The sequence below is a fragment of the Octodon degus genome, unplaced genomic scaffold (genome assembly GCF_000260255.1).
Source record: "Octodon degus isolate 3935 unplaced genomic scaffold, OctDeg1.0 scaffold00003, whole genome shotgun sequence".
NCBI classification, from domain to species: Eukaryota; Metazoa; Chordata; class Mammalia; order Rodentia; family Octodontidae; genus Octodon; species Octodon degus.
In genome coordinates, this window is record NW_004524579.1 from 23770516 (window position 1) to 23781529 (window position 11014).

The 11014-nt window shown below is 34.2% G+C and overlaps 1 protein-coding gene across 2 annotated transcripts in view; it reads right to left on the reverse strand.

The window, feature by feature from the left end:
• Positions 1-5008: 5008 nt before the first annotated feature.
• Positions 5009-11014, reverse strand: part of Pias2 (protein inhibitor of activated STAT 2) — an 84145-nt gene continuing 78139 nt past the window's right edge. Inside the window, exons 13-14 of one of the 2 annotated variants that reach the window (XM_023714617.1) lie at positions 8746-8783; positions 5009-6203 (exon numbers count right to left, since the gene is read on the reverse strand). In XM_023714617.1, the coding sequence (XP_023570385.1) occupies positions 6021-6203; positions 8746-8783 (221 nt within the window). In that variant the 3' untranslated portion in view covers positions 5009-6020. The remainder of the gene's footprint in view (positions 6204-8745; positions 8784-11014) is intronic. The other variant, XM_023714619.1, reaches the window with a different exon arrangement.

Genomic DNA, 11014 nt, shown 5'->3' on the forward strand with positions numbered 1-11014 from the left:
AAGTGAAGATACTACTTTCCTTTGAAAGGCTACTGGAAGGGATCCCTCATAAAGTTCTTGGCAGAATGTCTGTTACTTCAGTATGACTGATTTTTAAAAACATAATAAGCTCTCTGAAGCCTGAAACTACCCTTCCTAACTACTTTAACTTACATACTTACAAATACAGTAATACCTCAGTTCATGAACACTACTGTTTGTAAACAACTCAACCTGGAGCAAATGTTTAGCAAAATTTTGCTCCCATTAAGCTTTCAAACATGACCAGTGATGCTTCTCACACAATCTTCCCAAAAATCGTAAAGCAAATTTAGTTAGTAAACAGAAGTGCCACTGAGGACTACACACTGAGGAATAGTCTATTTTAGAACAACGCTTTTTACTTAAGAGTTACACCTTATGAACACAGAATAAGCTTTAAAAGCTATTCAGAAACAAAAAGTGTGGAAGTAAAAAATGTACTATGCCAATCAAAAAAAAAAAAAAAAAAATACTCCTCAAAGTAGGAATCTGTTTTATTTCCCCATGGTGTCCTTAAAACACTAAGAGTTCAAATCTGATTGGCAAATAAAGTAATTCAAAGCGAAACAGGCAGAGATGGGTCTGCTGTTTGTATTTTAGCCTTACCACTTTTTCAGTATGGGATGGACTCCCTTTGCCTCAGCAGATTCTGCTGGTTTTAGGGAACTCAGAAAGGCCAAAATGGAGCCTACAAGAGGAAAAAGGGAACTGTACACTAAGGGCTGGCCCTAGGCACAAATGGTTAAAAAAAAATAAAAATCAAAAACCCCCAAAATGTAATCTAAGTAGTATTTACTACCCAGTGCAAGTAAAATCTGTTGGCTATCCATATGTACATACTTCTGGAGCCTGTCAGTAAATATAGTCAACCTTTGAAAGCCAGGAGTTCTGCATCTGTAGAGCCAGCTGCAGGGTGACAATATTCAGAAAAAATTCCATCTGTATTGAGCATGTAGACTGTCATTATTCCTTAAACAATATAACTATTTACAAACATTTACATTGTATTAGGTACAAATAATCTAGAAATGGGGCTGGGGAGATAGCTCAGTGGTCTAAATGTCGGCCTGGCAAACACAAGAACCTGGGTTTGATCCACTGTATGGCACACCATATTGTGCCAGCTCTGCAAACCTGGGTGTGCCTTGCTGGCCACTGGAACCAGGTGTGCTGGTACATAGCTATAATCCCAGCACTGGGGAAGTGGAAAACAGGAGGATCACTATAAGTCTGGGCTGCGTAGAGAGACCCTGTACCACATAAAAAAAAGATTTTAAAAAATCTAGAAATGATTTAAAGTATATGGGTGAACTGTATATGCTACACGCAAATACTATGCCACTATGCAAGAGACAAGCATCTGTGGATTCTGATACTGGAGGAGGCAGTCCGAGAACCCATCCCCTACAGATGAGAGAAACACTAATACTTAAAATCTGAGAAAGCCTAGAAGTATCTATTTGCTAATTATCTTCTCAGCCCAACTGACCAGTAACAAAAGGGCACAAGATATTAGTGTAGTTGCCTATATAGAGATAAAAGTTCTAAAAAAATACAGCTAAATAGCCCTTTCTCATACCACTTGGTGGGGAATAAATAACCATAATTACTTTAAAAATTGGTATGAATCAAGAACTACAAAAATGTTCACGCCCTTGACCTACAAATCAGCTCTACAGGAATTCATCATAAGGAAAATAAATTATGCAGTCATGATAACATGAGATTAAATCTAAAACATCCAATAGGAAAGATATGAATCATGGCACATCCATAAAATGATTATGAACAGTGCTGCTGGTATAGTGGTATCATGCAAGATTCCATACAATGATTATGTAGTTAGTAGTGGCTGACAGTTTTAACCATATGAAACGATGCTGGTAGAATGAGGGGAAAACCAAAGTATAAATTCTTTGAGAATGAATAAATCTGTGAAAAACATATGCACTAGTAGCAGAGAGACAGTACGGCAAGAAATATGGAAAAATACCAAGTGAGGTAGGTTCTTTTCACCTCATGATAAAAATTTTCTATAACTTTCTGTTTTGTCTAAAATTTCCACAGTATGCATGTCCTATTGACATTAACAGAAAAAAACCATTCACCAGGCCAGTATTAAAGAGTGGGGCAAACGTTTTTGTACAGCTTTATTTGTTTCTTAGTATGGTTCCTAACCAAAAAAGAGGGCAGGGGTACAAACCACTCTTTTATTTAGTAGGGCCAGATTAAAGTGGAGAAATTCTTAAATTCTTTCCCACAATTTTCACCAATACCATGTAGCACTGTAACAGAAAAGATGCTGTATCCAACTGAACCACCAATCACACATTAAAATGATAACAAGCATTCAAAACATATGGAATGGTGCCACTAACTCCAACGTCACACTCAAGCTTAAGTAAGGTATTGAGTGAGGAAACAATTTCTCATGACACTACACAGAAATGGAGAAAAAGCTGCAGGAATAAAAGGTTTACTCTTCTTTAATGAATTGCTGACTAAAGAAAGGCCAGAGAACTAAATGAATGTTTTGTAAACACTAACTTAGAATACAAATGCAACTAATATTTTGTTGGTAGAAGAAAGGCATTTAGGCTACTAAACTGAGTGTCGAGGTCTGTCCTAAGGGTATATCAAAATCAAAATGATTTGTCTGATACCACTTCACCTACAACCCAACATCTTAGCTTTCTTTAAATTCCTTAGTACTATAATAAAGGAAACTTGCTTTATACTAAGAGATAGATCAACTAAATTACACTTTGGTGCTATCCTTTACCTACACTTTGTATTTTCATTCTACCTTCCTTGGAATAAGCATCAGATAAATGCCACATAACCCAGATTTACCTCAACTGTTTCATCTGACCTTTAGAATTATCCTAGGGCAAATGTCAAGTATTTACAATTTCTTCGCAGAAATGAAAAATTAAATCCTAAAGCTGTTCACTTATAGATCAAAAAGCTAATTGAGTATAAGCAAGCCTTAGAAGTGAAATTATATTCAACGCCAATTACACTGCCAGAAGTTATCAAAGAAGTGCTCTTCAAACTTCTACATGAATCAAGATAAAAATGTAGGTTATCTAAGTGTCAATAAAAGTAACAACTGGTTTCTTGCTGGTTGACAGCTCAGTAACAGCTAAAATGACTGACCCCTTTAGTCTACTGTATTTGGATAAGAAGAAATCTGGACTAGCAAAATGCACTCCCTAAAAAGTTAGAATCTTTGTATAAGTAATTACAATAACCATATTAAACAAAAGAGATTGGCTTAAAAATCATAATTATGATGCAGGGCATGACGAGAAGAAAAAGTACTCATTTTCAAATATACCTACAAAAATTAAGCCCCAATTTTAAGATAAAAACATACAAGTTTTAAATGTTTGTTGCCTGAGATAAAATAAGCATTTATATGTAACTTAAGAGCACAGCACCAAAACTGAATACTAAAACTACTCATATAGCGACAACGCATCACAACTATGAAAGCACGGAGGTTACCAGTTCTAAAAAAGAAATAATTTCTATTAATGTTCTCACTTACTTTATAAAATGTTAATTAAATTGGGAGCCTGTGGAGATAGCTCAGCAGTCTAAGAGCCTGCCTAGGCAAGCACAAGGACCCGGGTTTAATACCCCGGCACCACATACCATACCAGCCCTGCGCACACTGAGCCAGCCACCAAGACCAGGTATGGTGGTACACACTTGTAATCCTAGTGCCGGGGGGAGGGGGGGGAGGTTGAGACAGGAGGACCACTATGAGTCCAAGCTGCACAGTGAGACCCTGTACCAACTACATAAAACTAAAATATAATAAAATAAATTGGGTGAGGCTCTGAGAATGTAAAATGTAACAAAACAGTTAGAAATATGATTTATTTCTTATTAACAAATTATACTGCACAAATAACATTACTTTTTCTGATTATAGAGTTAACAGACTATATCTGTACTTAGAGCACATTTCTTTCTAGCAGAAAGAAATTTCATCTCTGGATAAGAATCTAACCTGGACCCTAATCTAGTGGCTAAGAAATTAAAACTGGTGACACTACTTCAACTTCTGTGGAAGTATCAGGGTTGGTTTTGTATTTTTATGTCTTCAATAGGTGGAACTCCTTAATGGACACTACACTAAATAGGGTATGTTGTAGCCAAAAGAATGTGTATAACTATACATTAAAACAGCATTAACAGGGCACAAAGGCCATGAGGAGGTACAAAAACACCAAAGACAAGAAGGCAGCTCCCTCAAGTTACATCTATTTTGAAGTACAGGAAGTTTAGAGTTCTCATGTAAGCAGGTCATCTAGAGAAATCACATTAGCCATGAAAAGAATGCTTTTGTTTCACAGTGGATATAGCTTTGGGAAAGAAAGCTAAACATCAGGAAAATAATAAATCCTTGAGTACTCAAAATGATGTAGGAAGCCAAACGAAGCAAACTACAAAACCTGGATGAAAATGCCTCCTTACAAGTAAAACTCAAGTTTTCTAATCAACTTACAATCAAATGCACCAGGAATGATTTTCAGATTGCCTCTGGTAGAACCACTAGAATGAAATGTTTCGGCACAGGAGACATAAAGTAGGTGGGCTTCAGCTCCCTCCCCAAAAAATTTCCTTTTCAAAAAGGTAGAAGAAATCTGATGCTATCCTCACGTTTGATGCTATCCGATGCTATCCTCATGCTGTTGTCTTTTCCCTAAAATTTGAAACTCAATGCTGAAACAAAACTACATTGGTCAGTAATATGATGAGACCTAAAATGCAGTTTCTGTCAGTGCCACTAAAATGTGTAATGTTTCAAGAAAAATGTGTTTATTATCCTATAAAATAATATAATTATTTTAGTGCTTGGGGCCTGCCCATTAGCTCAGGTGTTTAAGTGCCTGCTGAAACAAAGCAGTCAGGCTCAGGATGCTGTGGTTCGATCCCCTCATCCTCAAGCCAAACCACATCTGCCCTGAAGGCATCCTGAGGGGCCTCCCAAAAAATAAAAATAAATAAAATAAATTTAAAAAAAATAAAGGTGCAATTTAAGTTCTTACAAAGTATTGTTATTAACCATATTCATAAATCTGTTCTGCTACTGCCTTCAAGTATCAATACTTTTGGACATCACACACACACAAAAATCTAACAAACTTTCCAACTGCACCTTACCTCAAAGGCTGGAGACAGTTTCTTTCCTAAGAAGGCAAGCCTCAAAAGTATAGAAAACTCTAGAATGAGAATGTACAGTTAACAAAAAATAACGTCATCAGGACAGAATCTGCATAGTGTTCTTAAACATCAATAAAAAAGAGCAGCCAAAGCTCAGAACTTCACTCAGTATTCATTAGCACACAGTATTCAAAATATACATGACAACCAGGGGGAAATTAACAACACAGAAGCCATTTTTCCTTGATGGACTCATTTAGAAAAGTAGACCTGCAGTCCCACTAGAGTGGAACCCAACCTCTGATCACTGATTGAAACTTCATTACCTTAATAAAGCAGAACAAATCTCCATGGAAAGGATTCATTCACAAAACACAACTTCTTTCCATATACTTCCTCCTTTACACTGAGTTAAACAGAACTTGCTGTCACTTTAGAATCAATGATTACATCTTTTTCTAATTAAAAAAAAATTACGTATTTACAGGATTTTTATTGCTGTTTATTATATAACAAAAAATTTTAAAATAATTTGTAGAATCCGTCCAGTAACACATGAAATTGGAATCCACTGCTCAAGACACTGTTAATGGCTGAAAGTATCTGATTCTCAAGCGCAGGGCATTTGTAAGAAGTCCTTGCCTGTCATTGGGTTCTTGTTGCTGTCATATATGTTCATCTCTCAGAAAGTGAAAGAATCCATCTGATGTTTCAATAAATATCAAATTGAAAAAAACAAAAAACAAAAAAGCTTCAATGGATCAGAGATCCAAGAAAAAACAGTTTTGATGAATGATTCCCAGAATCAAGTGCCTCCTTCTTTAGTCCAATGAGATGATGTCAGGAATGCTACTTCCACTGCTGGTTATGACCCCTGTCTCACTCCTGCTTCTGGATGAACTAACATGAGTACTGCTTTCATGGGGGCTGGTGGTGGTGACAGACGTACTGCTTGCTGTTAAGGGTGAGGTGAGACTATCCAAAAACATAGGAGGACAGTACTGCTTGAAACAAACAATGATGCCGATGAGGAAGAGGCTACATTGGTTTTAAATAGAGAGACTAGAAATTGTTAGATATGCACAAATGATAGCTACATATTTAAAACCTCCTGAGATTTAAAAATATCCAAAAATTTCTCACTTTTGGTTGGAAAATGACATGAATTTAGCTATTTTACATTCTCTAGTGAATGCAGCAGTTTTTACTCTTTCAAAACATGAACGCTTATTGATTATATACAGAAGTACTAATGTCAACAATAAGTGAAACCATTTAAAGTATGGGCCCCACAATGTCTCATACTTACTCTCAAAAATAAATTGCTTTATGAGTTTAGATGACTTAAATTACACTATAAAAGCACAAGAAGTACTTACATAGTATTATATAAAAATGCTAATTTAAAATTCAACAATTCCCCCAAACTTAGTATCGAACAGACCCTTTATAAATAGTAAGAATGACCAGCTGAACGATAGTATTGCACTCTTTTGTACACATCTACACAATACTTGAAGAGATCCAATCTTCTTTCTGACGCCTGATAACCCTCCCCAAGTGTTACTGCCATATTAGTTACTGATTCCCATACAAATATAAACTTGAGTATAATATCCTAATAATGACCTAGAGGCATGACGACAATGGCTAAACACATTGCACATATCACCAAGGAATATGTTATGTAAGAAACTATAACTAGCAAAATAAATAATGTATAGTAATACACTGCATGAAATGTTTGTCTTGAGACTATATAAAAGATCAGCAAATATATCATTTGTATGATCCATTTATGTATCATTTTGCTTATCCTTCCAAAGAATACCTTACAAATAAATACTGTATGAAAAAAACAAAGTTGTTTAGAGAACATAATTTTCAAGGCCCATAAATAAAACAGAAACAACAGCCTCAAGCAACAACCAAAATTTAGGCTGCCTTTCAACAGAGTAAGTTAATGTTTTAGTGGTTAAGTCTTGGTTTCATCAATAAAATGAATGCCACATGTAAACAGATTTAAAGGAGAATGAAGCTTTAAACATGTTCATGACAGTCACGCATGTACCATCAGTGGTTCAAGCTGGCAGGAATATTATAAAAGATAAATGATTTTAAGAATCTTGTCTAAAATCCAATCAATTTCTAACCTGTCTAGCACACCAATTTTACTAGAACTGAGGGAAAAAACTGAGGAAAAGTCCAGAAAATTACACATTTTATTCTTGTTATTTTCAGGCTATTTTTGACTGCCTTGTAGTAAAACAAAAAAAGGTCAATACCTCTCTTTATTTATAAAGGGGTGTAAGCAGTCTTGCTATCAATGGACTCCATGCCTTAAATTCTTCTACTCGTGTTGCAGCCATTTTACTTTTAACCATGTCTCATATGTATATAGCTACACAAAGGTACTAGAAAATAAGCAGCAATACAGAAGTTGAGTAGGAAAACCTAAAAATGCTTTGGTAAACAAAATGTACGACTTTATCCTCCTACTGACTTAGCAAATAAATCATCCCCCAGATGTGCTAACACATGCCTATAATCCAAGCTACTCCGGAGGCTGAAGCAGGAGGAAAGCAAAAGTGGCCACCCTGGGCAACTTAGTGAGACCTTGTCTCAAAAAAATTTTAAAGAGAGCTAGGCACTGAGCTCAGTGTTAAAATGTCCTGGGTTAACTCCCTACTATGGCCAAACTAAAAAATGAAAGAAAAAAATCACTATGCCAATAAGCATACCAAATACAACTATAAAATAAACCCTTAAGTTCCAAGATTTTTAGAAAGCACTTTACATAAAACTGTTAATCTTTTAAGTCTTAAGAATTCACTTCCCAGGAAATTATATACCTTTATTCTATAATCTGCAAATATAAGGTCAACTCAGAATGACGAGAAATTCCTCAGTTTATATATTATCTTAGGCCTAAATTTCCCATGCTGTTTGTATGATCAGATAGAATCCTGAAACAGAAGACCCACACTAGACTTTAGCTGGTTCTGAGCAGTCCTTGAAAGCAGTTCCTATTCTTCCTCCATTCCTATGCGTCACACCTGCTCTCGAAGTTTCATGTGCGATTTCACTTTTCCTCTGCTGTCTCTGCTCTACTCCGAAATAATGGAACACTTGCTTACTGCCAAGTTTTCAAATTAAATGTTCACACTCTCATTGTATGAACTTAACTGTTTTTCAGACAATGGAGAAATAAGCTATTGAGTCAAGTCTTTGGCTGCTGCTGTTTCTACATATAAAATAAAAATTTAGCCTCCAATCATCAAACATGGCTTCTACACATTGTAATCATTCAACTGCTTGTAAGAAAGAGCAACTCACTGTTTTTTAAAATTTAGGTATTATAGAAAAATTATAAATTAAAAAACATCAAATTTATTCCTCAAATAAAATTGTGAAAAAACGTATATAGTACATACTTCCTATTTTTCAGAGCTGCCTGTCCTGATTTTATGCAACTGGTCACTTGTAGTTAGTATGACAAAACCAACAATCAAATACAAATTAGTTGCTTAAATTCAGGATACATACCTGGGGATCAACTGGAATAAGGGAAAGAAAATCCAAACCTAAAACAAAAATGTTTTGTTAATAGTTGTCTCATATTTTAGAGACTAGAATTATTTTCCCAAATCATATGGTACTTACGATAAATCACAAAACATTTGGATGCTTACCACTATCATAGGGAAGGCCTAAACCATGATAAATGGTATTTAATGTGTATAAAATTTAAAGATAAACATATTTCCTGGGGGGGAAAAAACAGAAAAACCACCTCCCCAAGCTCAAAGGCAGCAGACCAAAAATTTCCAGAAAAGAGGGACTAGTCAAGGTAAGTATTTTTTCTTTGTCACTTAATAGAATAAGAAGCAACAAAAATGATGAGATAATGATCTTCGGACCATTAAAGAAAAACATACTTCGTCTCTTAAGACACTTCACATTTATTTTTCAGAAATACACCACATTCAAGTTCATCTAAAGTATCACTTCTTAAACAATTATCTGTTTCACTGAAAGAAAGCACTTAATAATTGCTACTTACTAGCAAGTTAATGAAGGTTTACTGGGTTCTCAGCTACTGCAGTTTTCTAAACCAATGAACCAGTATTCTCCAATTATGGTTTTAGGAACAGAAATGTAAAAGTGTTAAAAGTTATAGTAATCGTAAAAAACCTGAAGCCTGAAAAGTATAGTAATAAACTTCAAAGTCAGTTGCTCTGGAAATCTTTTATACAACTAAATTCTTTTCAATTATGTTAAAAGATTAAAAAAAGAAAATCACACACTAAGTACTGGTCATCAAGATAGGTCAGGATCTTCAAATCTGAATTTTTATATGCTGGCATTTTGCTTTGTGTCAAATGCAACAACAACATGAAATGAAATTCTGATACTATACTCAAAATAGGAAATAGCAGGGGCAATGTTTTAAATATTTAATAAGAGTTGTGAATAATTTTAAACCCCAAAATTATACTTATTTCTATATTATTTCTTAGAACAGCTAAATGCTTACCAAGTGATACAAACTTTAGCACCAATCATATGAAAACAATTTCTAAAGTATTTTAAAAAACGTTACTATACATGTTTACTCCATATATCTATTACTAGCTATATGATACAGCATTTGGCGCCAACAATGGACAAAGGGAACCACAATGAAATTTTCAAGAGCTTCCCAATAAACTGATAATAAGCAAGAGATGTATCTCAAATAAGCAGTGCACGATAATTCACATTAAGGATAATCAGTAAATCTTATCTCTGCTTACGAGTAGTAATTCAAAATCTACGTTGCCCTCATGTAACTTCTGAAAATTTCAGATAGCCAATATTTCTATTACTATGTCACAAAGTTTATTGCAATGTTAATTAGCTTACTTTTATTAATTTTTGCTTTGTGTCAAATGGTAAAACGTCCCTTATTTTTGTAGTTGCTTCTACTTTTAAATACATTTTTAGTTTTGTATTTCTATTATATGTAATATTTTTCAATCAATTTTAATAACTTATTTTTATAAAGCTATAGTACTGACATCTCTGATGGAACTGTGTGCATAAATTACTTGAAACAACTCATTTTCTAAATGTTCAATTATTTCCACTCATTAATATAAATTTAAATAAACACAGGTTTAATATAATATTCAAATTATTTTTGAAGCTCTATCACTCAAGGATACCCCCGCTGAGGTTCAAAGACTACTTATTTTAATAATTTCAATGTCCAGCTCTTCATATATGTTGTAATTCTCTTTGACGGTTTTACATGTGCCAACGAATAGTCTTATTTAGAAAAAAATTTTAAGAGATTTATTTGATCTGTATCTTCCGGTAACATTCATGGACAACTAAAATATGATGATTTACACAATGACATAATACACATTTTTCTAAAATTTTGGTTGAAACTAGATTGTCATTCAAGCATTACACAGGTGGTCAATTAAAAGTCCAATGAAGTTTTTTAATGTATTTCTTAATGAAGCCACTTTTCCCAAACAGTGCAGTCTGATACACTATTCCAGATGTTATTCCCTCTAATGAAAAAATAGTATCATTAAAACCTTATATTTTATATTTTAAGTAGATTAAAACTCAGGAAATAAAGTGATGGTGATAGATTAGAATTTTACTGATTTTTTTTAAGCTTTTCAAAAGGCTATTTCCTAATTTTACTGTTTCAACTGTCATACATACTGATATACTTTTGACCTAAGAATTCCATAGTGAAAAATACCCAATTATTTTTAACTAAAAAACACTAGTATTAAAATTCAAGGTACAATCT